Source organism: Anthonomus grandis, chromosome 5 (genome assembly GCF_022605725.1).
Source record: "Anthonomus grandis grandis chromosome 5, icAntGran1.3, whole genome shotgun sequence".
Taxonomy (NCBI): Eukaryota; Metazoa; Arthropoda; class Insecta; order Coleoptera; family Curculionidae; genus Anthonomus; species Anthonomus grandis.
Genome location: NC_065550.1, coordinates 9,273,897 through 9,297,027, shown reverse-complemented (window position 1 = coordinate 9,297,027; position 23,131 = coordinate 9,273,897). Strand labels below are relative to the sequence as shown.

At 35.2% G+C, this 23,131-nt stretch overlaps 1 protein-coding gene across 3 annotated transcripts in view; it reads left to right on the top strand.

Annotated features, from left to right (window-relative positions):
- Window positions 1–23,131, top strand: part of LOC126736457 (TATA box-binding protein-associated factor RNA polymerase I subunit B) — a 38,415-nt gene that overhangs the window by 13,533 nt on the left and 1,751 nt on the right. The window contains exons 4-5 of one of the 3 annotated variants that reach the window (XM_050440813.1): window positions 279–361; window positions 418–6,844. The exons of 1 other annotated variant lie outside the window; for it this stretch is intronic. In XM_050440813.1, the coding sequence (XP_050296770.1) occupies window positions 279–361; window positions 418–2,098 (1,764 nt within the window). In that variant the 3' untranslated portion in view covers window positions 2,099–6,844. Of the gene's footprint in view, window positions 1–278; window positions 362–417; window positions 6,845–23,131 lie in introns of those variants that run through there. One more of the 3 variants, XM_050440814.1, reaches the window with a different exon arrangement.

Here is a 23,131-nt window from a genome sequence, read left to right as displayed (position 1 = left end):
CGTTTGTAAAAAGAATTGCCTGGGACATATATGACCCACTAGTATTTTTTAAACATTTAATTTAAAAATAAATGCGTATATTAAAAACAGTTTTTTTGGTGGGACACATATCACCCGTTAGTATCGAAAGGGTTAATAGATAATATTTAATAGTATATGCCAGGTGCCTTTTGTCCAACAGTCGAAAAATATGTTTCATCTCCCAGATAATTTATAGTTATAATGATTAATACTTAATTTATTAACTAATTAATATTGTACTAAATGATTTTGAACAGGACAGCTCCCTACAAAATGATTCTTTGTCGAGCCTAAGAACTGGATCAGAGTCATCAGAAAACTCAAGAATTGAATTTAATAAGCAAGTAGTCCCTGTTTTTTAATAATTACATTTTTCTAAGTCTTTTCATATTTCAGGTACAGCAATAAAGAGCTAAAGAAAGTTATGTCGAAAAAACATCGATTGGAACACAACGAAGATCTGTACAGAGACTTGAGTTGCCATAAATTAAAAACATCAAATTTCAAAGCAAGTTTTTTTATGGGGCCAAATAATTTAACATTATTCACTCTGTACAGCATTTTATATCTTGCCATGCTTATAACTGGAGATTCTGTTCAATTAGGTGACTTTTTGAGATTTATCAGGGAAGGACATGTAAGCTTTGGATGTTTTAGACACTTTTTTGATCAAGACATTGATGAAAGAAGCCTTAATTTACCCAAAAGACATGAAAGGTTGTTTTCACATGGATTTTTTAGGAAAAGAGCTGCTCAGTTGGCCCATTTTTTAAAAGTAGAGTCCTACTTAGTTCAGCCGGACCTCATTGCCTTGTGTGAGAGGTATTGTCATGAGTTAAACCTTCCTAAAGACATTTTTCAATGTTGTGAAAAACTAATAACACATGTGAAGCCTAAGCTGCGCTTCAAAAGACAAGGAAAAATTTTACCTAACTATGAAGGCAGAGCAATCTCTTTTATACTATTTGTACTTAAAATGTTGTATGGATTGGACGGAAAAACTGAACAAAACTTTTCTGAATATGCTTCCTTGATTAGAGGTTCTAAGATATTTTTTAATTTTGAGCACTGGTTAGAGTATATTCAGTATAGATCTCATATAGTACAAATTCATCATTTACCAACAAATATTAGCTTTGGTAAGGATTTTAGCAGTGAACTTTACTTATCTTACCTGAAAAACCAAAATATACAATTTAAAGGCTCTAACAGACGTATACATGGAGAAGTAAAAGACTATCTAACTATTTTAGAAAAAGTTCTAGATACTACTGAGTATGAGAAACATGGGGAGATGGTGTTTGAACCAAGTCTGATTCCATTTACAAATTATGTAGGGAAAATTTTAGAGCATCAAAACGTACCATGTAATGATATTTTGTTACATGACTTTCAAACGGAATCCGTTGAACATATCTTAAAGCCTCTAAAATATTTGGAAGCAGTTAATTGCATGGAAACAAAAAATGGTGGAGCCAATGATGATATAACTGTAAAAGAACTCATGTATCTCTACAAGGGCTCAATTCTTGAAAGAAAACATTCAAGGAAAATCGTGGCTGTAAAAATAACTAGCAAACAGAAAAGTGATAGTCATTTAGAGGAGTATCTTTCCTCTACGAAAAATAAGACTGATGTAAAAAGGGAAGCGGGAGTCTTACTATCAAATTGGCAACAGGGGAATAGTAAAAAGTTTTTACAAAATAAGGAATTATTAAAAATAGCCTCGTGTGAGGTTAAATTAGAAAATTATAATCAGTCTCTAAAACAGAATTACAAAAAGCATTATAACCCATATGAGCGTTATTGGTTAAACATTTTTACCAATCCTTTAAGTTATTATTTAGCCAATAAAGATGCTCAGGTAATCTTGAAAAAACTACCTTATAGTTTTCGGGTAGTATTTTTGGAATGCGCCAGGATAGTTGAACAAGATGTGGCAACATTTTATTCTGAGTTTTTGGTTACTGAGATGTACTTAGTTTATTTAGCTGAGTTTGGCAAAGGTAGAAAGGAAAGGGTGAAGCATGCAGCAGATTTTAAAAAGACTTTAGACTGTTGTATGGAGTATTGGTAAAATCTTTTTTTTACCAGTATCCATATACATTTTTGTTACTAAATTTTTTTAGCTTTTATAGTTTTTGTTCCTAGACCATAAAAAAACTTACAGTATAGTTTAGGTGAAGTTACTTGGTAAAGCTCCAAAATTTAGTATATACAAAATACAATCAACGATATGTAGTATACATATCGTCGACGTTCTGGCAAAAATCACAAAGTCCAAAATGATAGTTTCGAGAAAAATGAGATTTAATGTTATAATTGAAAGCAAAATTTCATTTTATAGAAAAGACTCATACTATAGAGAATATATTTTATATAGTATGATATAACAAGTAGCGACATGCAGACTTTTTAGAAATGACTAGATTGATTTTTGATGTCTGATTTTTGAGTGAGTTTTCTTGGATAAAAAAATTAAAAAAATCCTAACTAGTAAAATATTTTATTTCATCAAAATTAATTTTAAAGTACATTCTAGTTGTTGAAAAATGCATTTAGCTTATCACTAATAATAATTGATCTTAAAAAATCATAGCAAACCCAAAAAAAAACTAATCTTCTTCGCTTTCACTTTCTATGCTGGGCTTAGCATTTCTGTTCTGACAAGCTGCCGGTGTTGGTAGTGATACCAGTTATGAAATTCCACGGGGATTACTTCACTGTGCATAACTTCTTCAAGTCGTTATATTTCTGGACAGAAATAGGTAACATCTCAGTATATGTGGTATTTACGTGGTGAACGAAATAGTACAGCATAGCACTTTCACACATTTTTCACTTTTAGCATTTCTATTCTGCCCACCACATGTATCGGAAAATAATGAGACCTCTGTAACATGATTGGGAAGACTACTAAGGTATTCGTAAAGGCATGTTGCTATTTCTAAACTACCCCGTGCTCCATTAACTTCAGTCCATGTGTAACAGTATGCGTTGTTGGGTGGAGCTCCTTCATACACAGTTAAATTATAAGCGCATAATTTCCTACTGTAATACAATGGCGAAACGTCACTGCTTGGTATTTGGAGGACACTTTGAAGATCAAACGTCGCTGTAACAAAGTGGGGGTCATTGCATGCCTTTTCTTCATCAGACCTTTTCGACTCGTTTGCATCAGCTTCTCGCCTCTTATGTTCAATGTAGGTTGACTCAAGAGTAATCTTTTGTTCCCCATTTGATGATTGGTACTTCATACAAAGCGCACACTGATCTTTTCGTGGTTTGAAAAATGAGTAATTATATTCATTACTAAACACTCGTTTGTATGTTGTCAAACTTTTGGGAATATGGCCTTTCTCCTGACATAGTTCCTTGTAGAGGTAGTGCAATTTAGCTATCGACAATTTTGCATCTAAATATTTTCTATGAGATGACTTTCTGCAATAGTGTGACTCGGTTAAAGGGAAACTCCCGATGTGATTTGTAATAAGTTTTTTTTCTTCTTCAGTGATTTTGTTGGAGGGATTATGCCTACCTCGCATGTCATCTCCGTTATACAATCCTGTGGATTCACTTTTGTTTGCAAAAGCTTTATTTAGTGGTCCGTTACTTATAGAAAGAGTCTTTAAAAAAAACTTTTGGCAAACTCTCGTTGGTTTATCATTTTTCAAAAAATAAAACTCTTTGCAATTACTTCTTGTCTTGGCGGTCTCTTTTCGAAATCTTTGTCTTTGTGGAGTTTTACTTTTAACATTTTGAAGAATAAAATCTTTTTTTCGAGAGTATACTTCTAACTGCCAATAACTAGAACACAACTGAAATCTCTCCTGTTCACTAAATTCTTCGGAACATCTAAATTTACATTTACTGCAATCGACAGACTGTGGAATTTTAGCTGACGTTGGTCCTTTTTTTGTAACGTAGGGTTGACCAAGATTTCTACATTTTTTTTGTAATATTTCGAGCTCATTTTTGTTTATTTGCTTTATTCCAACGGCTTTTTTTCTTGCCATTTAGAGACGAATCTAGAAATTAAGACACAAAACTTCAGTATTGCTGTTCACAAAAAAACCGTTGACTTACCTTCAATTTCCTCATCAGTTGCAGAGCAGTTTTCATTAATTGGCTCGTAATTTTTATCTTCATCATCACTACATGCAAAAGGGTCACTACTTTCATCTTCTTCACTGATCTATAAATATTAACGTCAATCAAAATTCTTGTATAAAGTTAAAGGATGTAGGTTTTACGTGATTTTGATCATCAGTTATTTCAATATAGGACAATGATTGGACTGGACCTATCTTGGAATCTATTGCCTTTATTTGCATTGCCTTGAACAAAAATCAACTGCTAAATCAAAAGTTTCAACATCTGGTAGTTTTTTTACATACCTGATTATCTTAAATAATGTCTAGCTGTGAATTTTGAGGAATTGTTGATGAACAATGTGGTGAGGGATACTCATTACAGCTCCCGTCGCGGTTCGTAATAATCTAAAAGAACAAATCAATATTTACGAAATAAACTACAGAAGTGCTTAAAGTTTCTTACCTGTTGTTTCAGAGTTTCTTCTAAATTTCGGGGTGCTAACGTTACAACTGATTCCACAATTACTTTCGGTTTTTTATTGTTATATGCATCTTTACCAAGTTCTAATATACGCTTGCCCCTACAGTCTTGCATTTTTAAGCTCGTTTTTTGTAAATATAATCAAAACTCACGAATATTTACTAAACAATAACATTATTGTGATTAAAATGATAATCGTAAACTCAAAATCAAATGTCAAATAAATCACTAGGTCCAGGCTTAACAGTTGTTGGAGATAGGCCAAAAGTCTATTTAACGACTTTTGCCTGTCATAAAAAGGTTCGTATGTGACTTGATGATTAAATCGTAGGTATGCAACCAGCAATACATATTGAAATGGACTTAATTAGGTTTGCCTGTCGAAAATTGTTATTTTTTGAGAATGTTTGGTTTCATTAAGTCAAAAATACTAAAAATGGACTTAGTGACTTGAACGCCGACGATATACGCATTAAAATAAACTGCAAAATATATTACGATATTTAGTGATCGATTCCCGTATATATTTACGGTCGATTCGAGTCTTTCCACGGCACCCCGGCCCGTTCAACAATCAATATTTGTCAGATAAAGAAGATACGACATTCTCTCGATACTGCTGGGATTGAATTGTGAACGGGCCAGGAATATTAGCCAGAGTCGCGCGGTCAAAAATAGGAAATACAAATTATTTTTTACGTTTTATGATTGTTATTTTAAATTTTTCTTTAAATAAACGAATATAAGTAAACTAACTTGTATTGCGTTCTATTGTTTATACACGTAGTTTTTTACTAGATATATTATACGACGAGTTATAAATTCCTAGCTCACTATTGGGATCTCGGTAAATATAAGAGATATGAAGATGGTTAAATTTAGCGCAAAGTTTCGCATTTTTGAGCCTAAAAATGTGCCATTTGAAAATTTGTATAAAAAATATTTAAATATATAGTTCTTGTTAGGGCGCTATTGGACCACCCCTTTTGTACGTTGAAATAATGTTTCGAAGAATCAACCATTTCTTAAGTTGCATGCCATAATATATAGGTCTGTATATGGTAATAATTAAAACAATTTTAAATTTGGTCAGTATGTTAAAATTAGCATGGTGCAGACTTGGCTCACCCTAAAATCGGTTTTGCGTTTATACTATATAGTGTAGTTCTTGTTGTTATTCTATTTTTTATATACTGTTGATGTTTTGTTTTATTTACTTTCGTCTCAACTTTTAAACAAAAATGTCATTTTGGCGGCCTTTTGATACTAGGGATAATAAATCGAATAGTTGTAAATATTTTTAGGCATTTTATAATGTGTTTTGATCGTTTTACCGATAAAATTATAAGAGAGTATCAATTTCTTAACACGTGGCATTTTAATAAATATATTTTAAACCTGAATTATAATTTTTTAAATACAATATACGTTAAAAGATATATCGTTAATATTTTCTTAATATTTTAATACAGTACCGTTTTTTAAGATAAAAATTCAAGGTTAAATTGAATTTTTGACATTAAAATTAATGAGTCACTTATTTTGGGTATTATGTCACTTTTATTAAATATCAATTTAGAAAATACTATCTCATACACTCAAACATTGAAAAGAAGAAGAAAAAAGACTTATTCACTTATCGAAACCTTTCGAGCCATGTTTCCTTTAATGTAAGTCAATAAGTCTTAAATACAATTATTTAATTGAGGTATAATAGTTACCGCGAAGGAATCCAATTATAATTCATGCCAATGACGAATCCAGTTCTGAAGCAATAGATAGTGATGCTGAATAGGTAAATATTTTTGGACGTAAAAAATGTGGGTGCAAAATTATGAATATGTAGTTAACTTCACTTATATTTTTTCGAATTTATTTGCATTTTTGCTCAATTTAATTTAATTTTTTTGACAATTTTTGTAATAAAAAAAAATTGTGTAAAAAATATGTTAATAAATCTAACCATGAGTTTTGCGTGACTTGATAAATGTTTTTGTTGGTTGTAAAAAAACATATTATTTACTATTTATATTAAGCCAGAGAAACAAATTATATGCACGCCAATACCTTATAAAGAAAACGCCGGGTGCTAAACCTTTTTAGTTTTTATACTTGTCCAAGTAACTTCACCTAAACTATACTAGAACAGTTTTAGTAGTCTGTAAAAAAAAGTGATGAATTTTTAAGATTTGATTTATTAAAAGTATTAAATAAAGCTAATATTGTAAAATAAAATGAATTTAATTTATTTAATAAAACTAAGTTATTTTTAAAAATAAAAGTATTGCTTTTGAGCTTCTAACTTGCCCCTCTTAACTGTACAAGATGGGCTAATAAAGCAAAATAAGCGGTTGTATCTCAGGACGTGTTCATCTGGCAACAATGGCATTATTTAAAAATGATAAAACGGTGATTCTTTTCAAGTTCCTTATTTTACTGCTAGAGGGCGCAATCGAGTAATGACATTTCTCACAAAATTCCTATACCATGTGTTAATAAATAAGTGCGACAAGTTTCAGGGGTGACCACAGTTGGCTATATTAACTTACGTCCGCAAATGTTTCGTTCTCCGAGAAATAAGGTTTTTAAATTTTTTGTTAAAAACTGACTGATTTATTGCTTTAGAAAGTTAATTATTTCTCAATTTTTTTATATACAATTACGAATTTTATGTTCATTATTATTTTTTTGTAGAAAATAATGGTATAGTCCTTTTATTCTCACTTGAATGACGATAAAAACGATGAAAGCGTACCGACGAAAGACCGATAGACCGGGGCCAGTTTTAAACCTACTTTTTTTCCCGGAATTATCTTGAGATCGCGGTACACCGGCAGCATACTCTGCCCCGGCGGATTTGCAAAGAGAGACCGCCCGATGCAGGTTTGCGTCGGCATCGGTCCTCAATAGCAGATCAATGCCCATGCCGCCGTAAAAAAATTGCCTCTAATATTTTAATATTTAGATTATTTTAAAACAGTGGCGTGGGATTAAGTTATATCGTGAATTAAATAGACATAATAATATATTTAGATGAGACGTGGTTTTACGCATGACGTAATCAAATACCATTGGCTTGGGTTGGATTATTATGGTGATTAGGTATTATGAATTATATATTGGGACGTATTCACAAAACCACGTATTGTGTTTTGAATACTCTATGCTCAAGAGGTGCTCAAGTTATGCTGGCAGTACAGAAGGATTTCTTAAAAATGCGTTACTTTTTGTGCTAAAGATATTTCTCAATCTTCTGAAAAGAGTCTTTTAGAATATGAAATATTGGTAAGTATATATGTAAGTGTTTTATATTAATACAAGGTGTCTCAGAGGGTTACTACTTTGAGTACAAAGCAGGCCATCTCGTGAAAGATACTACTAGTTAATAAGTTCTGATGATGCTTTATTTTAAGCGAAACATGTAACCTTCGGGACATAAAAATATTTTGAGACCGAGACTTAGTATTTTATTTTGTCTCGACTAACGTAGGTCTCTTTGAGATAATGGACGAGTTCTTTCAAAAACTATGGACACAAATTGCACGTTATTGTGCATCAAACCGATTCATTATTGCATCTGTCAAATCCGACAATAAATTTCAACAGCCTTATAAGTTATAAATAAAATAAAAGTGCAAAACTCTAAGACATCTTGTATATTATGTGAATTTTTAAACCACATTGTATATTAAATTAAACTTTATGTCCGGAGAAGGATCTCTATTTTAAAAATAGCTGATTTTTGGTCTCCTAACTTAAAACATTGTATAACGTCAAAACCATAACCCATGTAAGCTTTACAATAATAAACATTTTGGTAGTATTGATTCCAAATCTGTTCAAAACTAAAAACAGATTTAGAAATGATAATAATTCAGCAACAGTTGAAGTGAATTTTTTTAGTAAAACTATTTTTATAAAAAAAAACTGAATTGGAAATATTAAGATTATCTTATTATATTACCCACTCGCTTTATTTTAATGGCACGCCTCTGACGGCGGCAGAGTTCAATATATTTTTTTGCGTTCGCTTAATATTTAGCTTCGTCAAGTAAGAATAAAAGGACTATTATATGCCACTAAAATATCTCAAATTAAAAGTAATTTTTAAAATTCCTTGTTGAATTTGCGACATATTGTAATATCTATTAGCATTTTTTTCATATCAAGGGCCGTCTTTATGCAGAAAGAGAAAACATTTAAACGCGTATTTTTCTTTTCATTAATACATCAAGAACTATCTAACACAACAAATTACCAACTAATTACACAAGTAAACCAGAACAAATTTTCAAAAAACCCAGTTTATTAACGGAGCTTAATTAAAGAAATAGGTATCATATTTATCCTTAGATATGTAAAGATTTCTTCCATAGAGAAATGAATATTAAATACTTTTAATATACATACAACTACAATAACATAACATACTTTTAATTACTCTATGATTTCTTCTAAGAAAGTATCATAGAGTAATTAAAAGTATGTATTTAATATTCATTTCTCTATGAAAAGTATCTTCCTTATTGATCGTTCTTCAATAAATGACTTCCTCAATAAAATATGTATTAGACAAGGTCATAGTTCATCCCCATACAGGTTGGGGAATTGAAAATTACGCATTGTGCAAAATAATGGCAACACCGCTTCCCCTCCTCGATGAGCGGCCGCCTCCGATCATCTGAAGGTATTTGGTGTTTTTATTTTTTACAGAATAATATTAATATCGGCATGCCTAATTTGGCTGTGTGACTGCAAGCTGCACTGTTGAATTTTAAAGAGCTATAATTTTTTTTTCAACCTATGGCTGTTTGTACTCACGATGCGACCGTGTATGGTCTCAGGTTCGAATCCTGGCACGGGCATGGTAGTTTGTGCTTGTCTTACAAAAATAAACACTGGTGGTTCGGAACACACGTTAAATTGTACATATTGGTTCATAATAAATAACAAAATTGGGCGGCCGTCGAAATACGACGCGAGTCCATTGTAAATGAGGAAAAAAATGGTTTTATGGAGGCAATTTGGCAGTAGCAGTTTACGATATAGGGATTTGTTTTCATGTGCATTTAAAAAATAGGCCGATTTTTTTTAAGTACGTATTAATAATTGAGAATAATTTTAAGTAAGAGCTATAATACTAATAAACTATACTTGGCCAACCTTAATCTAAAGAGTGAAGCTATGGTACTATCCCAAAGTAGTTTCCCTAGCTAAAGACTTAAATTTATTTAAAGAAGTACCAAAAAAATCAAGATCTTTTGCAAATCGATTCACTATAGAAGCTATTCTGTTAATAGGAGTGGATATTTAGTACATAGGTTGTTCTGCAAAAGGGAATATGCGGAGAAGGATCTGACTTCCATTCAGAACGTTAAATGCTTAATTAGCAATTAATACTCAGATAGGACATAGTCTCGGTGCAGGCTTAGGTCCGACTTCATAACACTGGCAAAAAACATTCATAACACTCGCTTCATAAATCTGGCAAACCTGATGATATTGCGCTGAACATTTTAAAGCCTTTCAATGTGCACTAGAAGATGAGGTGACTAAATTATATTGCAGTCAGTCAAGCAGAGATCTCACTAGATAAAAAACTATTTTGACATTTTCTCAGCGCTATCATTTCACCGCCTACTAGACAAAATCGTTAGGAATTTAATCAAAACCCATTTTTTAAATTTAAATATTGCAGAATCATTTATCGTTGTATTCAAAAATTTGCCATTTAATACAGGGTATATGTTTTACGCGCCATATAAAAAATAAAGTTGATGATGGTTTCTTCGAACGAAACGCCACACGGAAAATCTCTCAACGTGTTTTGTACCCATGAGAAAGCGCCTTTTGTTTTGTCAGAGAAAATCTCTTTGAATAACGTCAGAGAAAAATGTGTATATCGCATGTGTATGTGTACCATAACTATCGCCAAAGGCTTTAAAGATATAGTTGCTAAAAAGAAACATTATTTGCTGAATTTTTATTCTCAAATTTAAAAATAGGACATGTATTATGAAATAACTTTCAGTCATCTGGAAAAGTTCCAGAAGTTAGAAACAGATTGAAAATATGAAAAAGCAGCAGAAAAAAGGAATGTTAGCACTTTTTTAAAAACCTGTTTGGATTTCCATATTCCTCCCTTCCTGTTATCCAGTTTAGATAATAGCTATTTCGATTGCAGTAGTGCTATAAGGGCGCGTTTTGCTATCGTTTTATATGGTATTTTCAGCCCTCTCAATATAATGTCTATAGCATTCCCTAGATAATGAGCGACAATGTTGCTTCTCAAGGTATTTTGGTATTTGCTGCATTCACGAACTTAATAAATATACCTGGACTGCTAATGCATATGACCCCCATACCTAAAAATGACCACTGCCTGGTGGTCGCCATTTTTATAGTGGTTGTGACCTTTTGATGTTGGTCACTCTGAACATTTTCAGTGTTGCCAACAAAAAATATATTAAATAACGGTAATGAAGATGACGTTTGACCTAATTTTTTTTTGTTAGGAACTAATTTTTTTTTATTGTCATTGTTTTTAAACCATCATTGGGATTCTAAAATCACGACTCGACACGATCACTCGATATGACTGATTCTAAATAACAATTGTATAGCGGATTGCCTAATTCTTGACGATTTGTAAACGACACGCTTGGGTATATGGTCTGCATCAGGCGATATAGCTTCCTCCTTATTTAATACATGAATAATGTATCAGCATCCTTATTTAAACGTATTTAGTTCACTGTTTCTCAAAACCGAATTATTGTGAATTTTCTGTCTGTGTTGTTTATATATAGAGTTTATTTTTAATATATAAACCTTTGCTAATTACAAACCCTCATAAAATCATTTATATTTTGATTTTTATAGATGGTTGTATCTATTAATCTGAAAACTCTGTTTATAGAAAGAAAGTAGAAGCAGTAAAGTAAAAATAGAAAGAAAATCAAAGTGTTCTTAACTAAATTTGTTAAGTAAACACAAACAAAAATTTAAATGAAGATCATCATTTTCATGGTATTAGGATTTATAAGATTCAAATTTATCAGAATAATAAAACAAATATTTTAAAGTGCATGATGCATATATCCCAAGTTAATTGAAACTTCATTTTAGGTGAGGATTACTTTCTTTAATAAATTTTAACAAAATTCTTAAAGAACTACAAGAAAAATACTCAGATCTAAGAACGCAACTATCTTATCGCATATATTCTTAACTAAATGTAAATTTTTATTATGTTTTTTTAAACATAACTTCCTAAAAACATTAATTGTTTTATTTCTCTACAATTGGCACACCTGAAATTTGTCAGAGTGGCGAACATCGAAAGGACACAATCACGGAAAATGGCGGCCACCATTAAGTTCGTGGCTGCATTGCATCTGCCCGAGGACATCCACTGATGTATATCAGCTGCTTTTAGTGAAGAAGCTTCAGAAGAAGTCCCAATGATGACAGTTTGTGTGCTGGGGTAGTTCGATTGATTCGAGTCAAGTGGATAACTTTTTTGAGGATATTTTTTTCGCAACCTGGGTTAATCTTTTGAAAACTAGGGTAGTTGGAGGCATAATGGACACTGATCCAGTAATGAACATGTCCGTCTTTAAAAACGCCTAAATCTTCAAACCGTAACTTTAAATTATTTGATTTTCTACTAATTATGTTCGCTTGGATACGTCTCTGCCTCTCCTAAAAAATTAGGTAACCAGTATTACTCGCCTCTCAAATGCCAAAAAAAATTTAAATGGCCACACATAAATTACCTGCTAAAAGTTATCAGAAAGTTTTTGTACGTTTTGCTTAATAATTCTGTATAATTGGTATATTAGTGCAAAAAATAATTATTTGTATATTATTGGCAAGCAGTTAAGTGAAACTTTAAGAGTTTTGGTGGTTGTTATCACATTTGTTGATTACAAAGGTGTTATTGGGGTTGACCATTACGGCTTCAAACGTTTTTGTAAATGTTCTAATAATGGACACAGTGGCTATCCATTACTAATCAAGTAAATTTCAATAATGGTTATCTTATTTTATAACAAGAAAAGATTAGGGCGAACAGTAAAAAATACGGTAAATTATGCCAAATCCGAATTTTTTTATTCTAGTGTTTTTTTAAATAATCATGGACTGGACACGTAGTACTGGGTCTATTTTTTTGTTAAAGTTAATTAAAAAAAAAAGAGAGTTGACGTTTGATGTGGCCCTTAGTTTGGTCTTTTCAGAAAAAAACATAATTTAAATTAATTTAGCAAAAAAGTCAGTCACTACCTCAATGCTTTAGCCCCTGTAGATAGTGAGTAGGACTACGCAACTATGTAAATATTTTTCTTAAAGCACTTTTGTCACCATTACCAAAAATACAAAGGGGATCATCTGGTAGGTAGAACCGCTAAGCGAAACAGAACACCAACACTACAAGTTATTCTGCTTCACTTAGCAGATCTACGTGACCTCCCTTATATTCTTAATAACCCTTTGGAAATATTTTAGGGTTAACATGGGAAAATTTTCAAGAAAAATAAAGGCCAGGAAACGATTTTTTTTCATATCCTGAAGAAAACGTGCATAAAGCAATAGAGGCTGTAAAAAATGGAATGACCAAGAAGAAAGCTTCAATAGAATTTTCTGTTCCTCGCACCACCCTTATAAGAAAATTGTCAGGAAATTTTCCAATTCGAAGAAAAATGGGACTCTCAACTGAGCTTTCCGAGGCAGAGGAAACTGTCTTTGTAGATTAGATATTAGCAATGGGTAAAAAAGCGTTCCTAGTCCAAAAAGAAAATTTAATACAGTCCATTAAAAATTATTTGCTAGAACACAATAAAAGTTTACGATTTTTTAATCAAGAGACTCTTTAACTCCAGGCAGAGCCTGGTTTGAAGGTTTTTTTAAGACGCCATCCAAATATTAAAGTGCGGCAGTAACCAAAGACAGGATTCAAAACTGGTTCGATGAAATACATGATTATATAAAAGCCAACCATCTAGAACACGTTCTTACTATACCGAGTAGAATATTTAATGCGAACGAAGCTGGGTTTGCTTTATGTCCAAAAACTGGAAAAGTTTTAGGTCCATCGAAAGAAGATTTCTATGAAAGAGTTTGCAATCAAAAAGAAAATATAACAGTAATGGTAACGTTTTCTGCGGATAGCAAAGTTCCACCACCAATGTTAATATTTCCCTACAAAAAGATGCCAAAAGCTATAGTGGAGTCTGTTCCTATAAACTGGGCACTTGGGCGTTCAGATTCTGACTGGATAAACTCGGAGGTGTTCTTTAAATATATTTCCAATCATTTTTTACCTTATTTGAGAGACAATAATATTACTAAACCCGTTATCCTTTTCGTTGATGGGCAAAGATCTCATCTTGATATAATTGATAATGGAATAGTTCTAATGGCTCTGTTCCAAATACGACACACATAACACAACCTGCCAATGTTTCAGTGTTCAAACCTTTAAAATCTGGATGAAATTCTGCTGTCAGAGATTGGAAATTTGAACATTTTCCAAAAGAGGTAACTAGATACACATTTGGTCAAATCCTTAAAGGTGTTTTTGATAAATATGCCACAGCTACAACAATAGTGAATGGCTTCAGGAAATGCGGTTTGTACCCTTTTAATAAAAATAATGTTGACTATTCAAAGTGTATTCCGAGTCGAAATAACATTTTCTAAGGAAAAAATCTTCCGAAAGACTTTAACCTTAAAGTTCTTGAAAGAGTAGAAAGTAAAATTGACGAACATGAGATTTACCAATTTCTGGAAACTTATAAAAGCTAAACCACCTGACAAGGATGTTCTAAGTCACGCAAATTATACACACTGTGGTATCCTCTAAAGGAGGATTTGGTTCCAAGGCCCCCTATTACAGCTAAAGATAAAATTGGTTTGCTTGAAATACATTCACCTACTCCAAATATTAAGGAAGATGAAGCACAAGAAATGCCAGAACAAACTAATGGTTTTTCACAAATTTCGAATTCTCCAATAGCATCCACAAGTAAAATCCCAGTTCATGTTTCCCCGACTAAGTTTTTACCTACCATGAAAACCGTAGAATGGAATACACCAGAAGATAACGCCTAAAAGAAAGGTCACTATTTTTCCTGCTGTGGTATCAATTGCGGCATATCGAGACTTTTATGAAAAAGAAGAAGTTTAAAAAAAATGTGCTAAAAACTAAAGGAAAATAAGGAGCTATACCAGAAAATGATAGTTCTGAGTCAGACATTGAAGTGCCCTAAAAAGTAGTAGAGGGCATTACAGCGTGCGGGAAATCGCTAATTTTGAATAAAATGCAATGCCTTATATTTTATATTCAAAAATGCAATAAAAATTTATATTTTTTCTAAGTGTCCATTACTGCCTCCAAATAATTTCTCCATTACTTCAATTATGTCCATTACCCCAACATTTGTCATTACTTAAATTTTTATTTTTTTTTGAAACCCTTAATAAAAGTTACTAATAATACTGTATCCTCCAGTTAGGACACTAATAACCGTAATACCTGCTGTATCAAGGCAGCTGATATCTTAATTCATATCTCAATAGAAGGAAATTAAATTAAAAAATCGCTCCCTATTGTCCATTACTCCCTCAACTACCCTATAACTTTTTCTTACAAAAAACGGTACTTTTGTTTTACATCGCCCAGAGCGATGTTGAGAAAATTGAAGGTAAAGAGTTTGCTCTGACGGATTGATAACTGGATAATCAATATACACTTATGAAATTTATGGCATTTAAAAAGTAGTTATAAAATAATTATTTGAAAAATCAAAATTTGATTATTTTTTAAAACACCTGAGCTTTAAAAAATGAAAAAAACCAAATACCAAAATTCTGGTTCACAAGTATTTTTGTCGAAGTGTGCGTAAACGTAAAATTTGACAAATTATGGAATACACTGTGCGTGAAGTGCAGATATGCATTTTATGGAAGAGCGAACGGAAAGGGTCTTTGGGCTAAACGCTTGTTAGTCCAACAATATCCAAATCGCAGGCCAACTTTTCACCTGATATTTGCGAAGATTCATCAGCCCCTAACCTGTGTCTCGGTTCATTTGAACCCAGAAGCCAAGATCGTCACTGTAATTTAACAACACGTACACCTGACGTTGAGAAACGTATTTTAGCACATGTAGAGGAAGATCCGGAGATACCTGTAAGGAAAATTGCAGCGCGGGAAAACATAAGTGGCCATTCTGTGTAGATGACTCTTTATAGACATGTATATTATATGACTCTGTGTAGACAACTCGTGCATCCATATCACATCCTAAGGGTACAAGCTCTTGCTCCGGCAGACTATACCACGCAAGTCATCTTCTGTCGTTGGTTATTAAGAAAATCGATAGAAAGAAGAAAGAAAATGTGCTATATTACGTAAGAATAATCTTGTGACAAGCATCCTGCAAGCTAAAAAAACAAAATACAAATACAATTTCAAAAATTGACAAAACAATGAACAAAATTAAACACAAGAAGACAAAACTTTTTGAACATACTTAAATTAAAGATAACTAAATAAAACAATCAATTACTAAATAAAGGTAAACTTGTTGACAAAACTAGAGAAGAAATGTCCAAGGTTAAAACCTATCATTAAAAAAGTCATCTAGGTTATAATATGCCTTAGCCAATAAAAGCGACTTTAATTCTCTTTTAAATTTCTTCCATCAAACATCCGATATATGTCACACACAGAGGAACATGATTGTAAATTTTTTTACTTATGTAAATTAATGAGTTTTTGGTAAGGGAAGACGTAGGAATAGGTAGGGGAACATCATTTACACGACGAGTCAAATGGCCAGTGTCAGAGGGTAGTTTGGGAATTTTGTGAATAAGAGCAGCTGTTTCTAAGATAAAGAGTGAAAAAAGAGTTAGGATTTTTTCAGAAATGAAGAGGGGTTTGCAAGAATCTCTTAACTTAGCAGAACACAGGTATCTAACTGCTTTTTTTTGAATAACAAAGATAATGTTAAGTAGCCCCTTATTGGTTAAACCCCAAAAAGGCAAGCCATACCGAATATGAGATTCAATAAGTGAAAAGTACACTGAACGTGCAACCACCCCTCCCAGCTCTTGTTTTGCCATTCTTACTGCGAAACATCCAGAAGATAATTTCCCAGCTAAATGTAAAATATGATCTTGAAACCGAAGGCGACCATCAATGGTAATTCCTAGGAACTTGCAGCACTCTTTATTCTGCAAGAGGGAATTTTCGTCAAACATCAGACCCTGAACATCGCACTTAAACCCCATAATAGACGTCTTTCTTACATTAAACACGAGCCTGTTGGAAGCACACCACCCTGATAAAATCTGAAGGTCTTCAAGGATACAAGTCTTAATATAGTCAGAATTTGTATGGCTCCATAGTATGGTGGTATCATCAGCAAACTGAACCACCTTGCCCTGCAGTTTCAATGAACTCAAGTCATCCACATACAGTAAAAATAACAGTGGTCCCAACACTGATAGAAGAAACCCTTTTTTGGCAAATGTTTTATACAGGGTCCGATGAAAACCCTCATACTGTTGTGAAAACCAAATTAGATCTTTACTTTGGGCGAACGTTTGGGCGGGAATTCTTGGCGATATACTTATTGGACAATTTTTTCTACTCTTGAGGTTAATTTCACTTATTCTTACTTCTTATAATAATAAACATTTTAGGCTGAATGGTCAAAGTTACCTTAATTTTCTATTACCTACATGGCTTACCAGCACTTTTGGAGAAAATTTCCATGGAGGCAGATCATGTATTTTATGCATGATGGTGCACAAGCTCATTTTCTGTTAGCGGTGAGAAATCATTTAAAGCAAGTTTTTCAGAGGCATTGGATAGAGCGTGGTGGTCTACAAGCTTGGCCAGCAAGATCACCAGATCTTAATCTACTGGATTTCCACCTCTGGGACCACTTAAAAACTTTGGCTTACTCAGTGCCGATTAATGCTGAAGAGCAACTATGGCAACGCATTATTGACGGTTCCAACGAAACTCGTACAACACTAGGGGATATTCCACAGGGTACACAGATCGTGGAGAAGAAGAGCAGATGTCTGCATTGAAATGAAAGGTGGTCACTTTGAACATCTATTATGAATAAATTAAGGAATGCATTATTTTAATAAGGAATTTTGGTAATTCGTTTATTTCGTTTTTTAAAGCAATAAGATGCTTTAAAAATCATGAAATTTTGATTTTTCAATTTATTATTTAATATCTACTTGTTTATTTTTGAAACGCCATAACCTTCATAAGTTTATGTTAATTAACCAGTTAAAAACCCATCAGAGTAAACTCTTTGCCTTTGATTTTCTCGAAAACCATCGCTCTGGGCGATGTGCAACAAGAGTACCTTTTCTACCCGTTTGTAGGAACAAGTATATAGTTTTAAAAAAATGATGCCACGTTGCAAAAAAAATTACTTTAAAAAAGTTATTCACAAGTTTGTTACCTTAAATAAAATACGCACTATTGTTTTATTCAAGGACTTTGTCCATTTCGAGCTATATATAGACATTCTTTCAGTCAGTGCTGGCTGAACTGCCTGCCCAGCATCTGCTTGCACAGCAGGTGAGAGCCTTGTTGCTGTATAGCCTTCATATGGTTCTCGGAATTAAAGTGAGTTGTAGCTTCTTGCATGACAGATGTCCCTCCTCAGCACCAGATATTAGCAGATTTTCAGCGTGGAATGGTTCTTAGTTGGTATATACCATTGCGTTTCTGCGATTCTGGTTTTAACCAAAATAGGGGAAATCGTGACGTCACGGATCAGCTGTTTCGCGTTTGGTATTTACCAATTAATACCCGGTTTTGAGACTTGGATTACGGGTTATTTTTTCGGTTATACAGTCCAGAAGAAGGCTATGCTTCGATTGTAAAAAATTGTTTGGGGAACGATATGGTGTGTGCCCTTTATAAATTAAGAAAAATAAATACCAATGAATTTTAATTAATTTTAAAGAACAAGTAGTAGTTAAGGTTGAAGACCTGGAAACGACAATCAATTTGCTTGATGGTACCTATTTAAAAAAAAATATTATTATGTTATATTTGTTACGCATACATATTTTATATATTTTTTCAATTATTTCATAGTAAAGTATTAATACGCTACTTAGTAAAAAAAAGTTAAATTAAAGGAGAGAACTTTTAAAATTAATTCCGGTAATAAGGTGTTGAATTGACGAAACAGTGGGCTGCCAAGGCAGTTGTGCATATAGGTCTCCTGATGGACCCGTCATGCCCCACCGGGGGTTACCAGAGCCCAACGGCCTTAGAGAAACCTATAAGGCTCTCTGGTCTGAAGGACTTAAAGTCGCTCGGTACACTGAAAGTGTTACCCAAGTATTTGAACCTGGCGCGCGTGAGTGCTGGGCACTCCCCGACTACATGGTCAACGGTTTCATCCTCCTCACAGCACCATCGGCATTCCGGGTTGTCCGCAATACCGATAGTATGGAGATGGCTTCTTAAGTGCCAGTGACCGGTTAAAAGACCGGTCACTAGCCGAATTTCGCGTCTTTTTAGGCGTAGTAGATTTTTGGTGAGAAAGGCAGAGGGCCCACCTATGTGCGCTTTGGCCTGTCTCATACCAGGGGACTCAGTCCATCTTCGGTGAGTCTACTTGTCCAGCAGACCGTTCATTGATGCGACCGCAACGCATTTGGCGATACCAACTATGGGTTCCGGCCCCATCGGCACATTCGCGGATCCCAGTCTGGCAAGAGAGTCCGCTTGTTCATTACCTGCATGGCCAGGTATCCAGACGAGCTGGACCCTGCATCCAACCTGTACCAGTTTTTTCAGGACTTTTACGCACTAGTACAAGCTTGGAGCTTACCTTTGCGGCCGTGATAGCCTTAATGGCAGCTCTGCTGTCCGAGCATATTGATACGACTGTATTGCGGTGTCCGCAGCTTAGGATTTTCTGTCCGCATTTTAATACAGCGAATACTTCGGCCTGGAAGACAGTGGCGTGCTCCCCCAGCGAGTATGCCCTACTGGTATGTGGGATCCCACCAATAAGCCCTGATCCAGCTCTGTTATTCATTCTGGAGCCATCTGTGTACCAGATGGTCCCCCTGTTTAGCAATGCAGGTCTGTTGGAATGCTGCCACTCCTCTCTGCCTGCAATATGCGTCACGAATCCCTCGCAGTCCACAGTCACTGGAGCCATGCAGTCACTGCCCATCAGAAGGAGAAGACATTCCTGTATGGCCCGTGACCAAATTTTTGCGTGACCGGTTTCGCCAGCACGTAGTTCGCCGAGGACGTATAGCCTGTACGCAGTCGTCATTGCCTCGAATTGCACAACAAGGTCCAGAGGCGGAAGGCTCAGCAGACTCTCAAGCGCTCTAGTTGGCGCCGTCCGCATGGAACCCGTGTTGCTGAGACATGCAAGACGTTGGACTCTGTCCAGTTGTGCGCGAATTTTCGCTTTCTCAGTACATGGCCACCAAACGATAGCCCCGTATGTGAGAAGAGGTCTCACAATGCGCGAGTAGATCCAGTGGAGGATCTTAGGAGACAGACCCCAGGTATTGCCGAAAGCCCGCCTGCAGGCCCATAGCGCGCAGGTGGCCTTCTTCATTCTGGTGTCTGCATGATCGTGCCAGGAGAGTTTGGGATCCAACTTGATTCCCAGAAATCGAACTGTCCTGGAGTAATGCAGCTGCTCGCCACCCAGAGATATAACAGGGGGCGTGCCAGAGTTACGTCTCCTCGTGAATAGTAGGAGCTCTGCCTTTTTGGGGTTAATCCTGAGACCTCCCGAGAGGCACCATGTGTCCACCATACGCAGGGCTCTCATCATAGGGCCCCGCATTGAGACGGCGTCTTTCCCTGGGCCAAGGATTACCAGATTATCAGCGTAGGCCTGTGTGTATAGGCCAGCATTGTTTAGAAGATTTATCAGGCTGTCGACCACAAGGCACCACAAGGTAGGGGACAATACTCCTCTCTGCGGGCAGCCCCTAGCCGCCAACGTTTCGACAATCTCGTTGTTGAGCTGGGCAGATACATGACGTTTTGAGAGCATGGCCTCTATCCAGCTAACCAAACAGGGTTCTGAGCCGCGGCTCTCGAGTGCTTGGCAGATTAATGCAAAAGGGGTGTTGTCGAACGCCCCTTCAATGTCTAAAAACGCACCCAGACAGGCCTTGCCACTACCCAGAGCGCCCTCCACCTTCCTAACGAGGTGGTGTAGGGCCAGATCCGTGGATTTGCCCGCCTGATAGGCGTATTGGTGCACATGTAGTGGTTTGTTGACCAGGATGCTTTCCTTAAGGTATCGATCAATCAGCCTCTCCATCGCCTTCAGCATAAAGCTGGTAAGGCTGATAGGTCGGTACGATTTGGGGTCTGTAAAATCGCTTTTTCCGGGTTTCGGAATGAAGACGACTTTCACTTGACGCCATGACTTTGGGACGTAGCCCTGAGCAAGGGACGACCTGAATAGTCTGACTATGTGTGGGGTTAGTATTTCTAACCCGTTTTGCAAAAGGCATGGATATAATCCATCCATGCCCGGAGATTTGAAGGGAGGGAATGTCTTGATTGCCCATTTCACCCTCTCGTAGGTAATTATTCTTCTAGCAGTCTCGAACTCTAAGCGAATTGGAGCCCGAGAACAGCTAGGAGGATCGCGAGTTGAGTTGGAGTCTGGGAAGTGAGTGCGCAGCATGACCTCCAGTGACTCCCGCTCATTGGTAGTAAAGCCGCCATCTGGAAGTGACAGCGACCCCAATTTAGTTCCAGGTTCCTTGGACAGTACTTTGCACAGTCGTGCTGCGGATGGTGTGTTTTCAACATCATCGCAGAACCGCCTCCAGCACTGTCTTTTGGAGCCCCTGAATAAGGTGTTTATGGCTTCACCACGAACTTACTAGATATACCTGGAATGTCAATACAATGAAAAGTAAATGGCTACTACTAGCGGGCCGCCATTTTACGTGATTGTGTCCTTTAGATGTTGGTCACTCAGACAATTTTCAGTTGTGCCAATTGTAGAGAAACGAAACAATTCAAGTTTTTAAGAAGTTACGTTTGCTAAAATACAAAATAGAAAGTTATATTTAGTTAAGAATTTAAGAGAGTTGCCTTAAATTCCTAAAATGTGATTTTTCTTGTACTTCTTTAAGAATTTCGTTAAAATTTATGAAGGAAAGTAATCCTAACCTAAAATGAGACAAACTTTTAATTAACTTGGGATAGATGCATGCATTTTAAAATATTTGTTTTATTTTCTGATACTCTTGAATCTTATAAATCTAAACTTAAACTCGAATCATATAAATCCTAATACCATGAGTGATGAAAAATTTTAATAAGCGAATCTTAAATTATTCAATTTAATGTAATTGCAAAATTACCAAATTTTCGGTTCAGGTAAAACCAAAATTTACATGGGATTTCCTATGTTCCGCTCGGCGACGCACCACCCGGTATAGTAAAAATAAAAAACTCTATATATTATTCTATCATAAACAACATAGACGGACAATTCCCTATAATTCGGTTTTGAGAAACAGTGACGTTTAAGTAAGGATGGTAATACATTATCCACGTATTAAATAAGGAAGAAGCTACATTGCCTATTGTAGACGATATACCAAAGTGTCATTTAAAAATCGCCGAAAACTAGGCAATCCGCTATACACACGTCAAATGTCAGCGTCGTCAACTTCATTACCGTTATTTAATATATTTTTTGTTGGCAACACTGAAAATGTTCAGAGTGACCAACATCAAAAGTACACAACCACTAATAAAAATGGCGGCCACCAGGCATGGGTCATTTTTGGGTATCGTGGCCATATGCATTGGTAGTCCAGATATATTTATTAAGTTCGTGGGCTTCACCCATGCAAATTTACATGACCATTATACATAATTTATTTTAGATCCAATAAAAGCACAATAGTTTATTCGAGAGAAAAGAGTGGCTAAGGCTCTAGAAAATAAAAAAAATCGAGTTCCTAATAACTAATTCATTTCAGCGACTGTTTCTTTAGATCAAAGGGACAATACGTCATACTTACCTGTCAAAGTTGTAAACCAAAAGAGTAACCGCGATTCTTACTAAGTCAACCATATATGTATAAATTACCTATATATATGTATATATATTATATATATATATAAATATGTATGTATTTATACATATATGAAGTCAACGCTGAAAATCGGCTATGATTGGCTTTTCCCAGGCAGATCTTCTCCGATGCTTTATATCTCCTTTTTCATGGGGTTACCAGCGTTTATTCCCGGTAGCCCAAATTGATATTTTAGTCGCCTTTTAAGACAGACAGGGCTTACCAGAGGGCTGTTCTTTTCCGACATCCTTAAAGGTATGGTTCCTTCCATGCGTCTGCCGCACTGCGACAGCCGCAGCATACCGGTACCCGTATTTTTAAAGGTCGGAGCACACATATCCGTACCGAGACCGCACCGTGCCCGCAGCGTAGCTCGGCCGTGTCTCGGTGCGTTATCT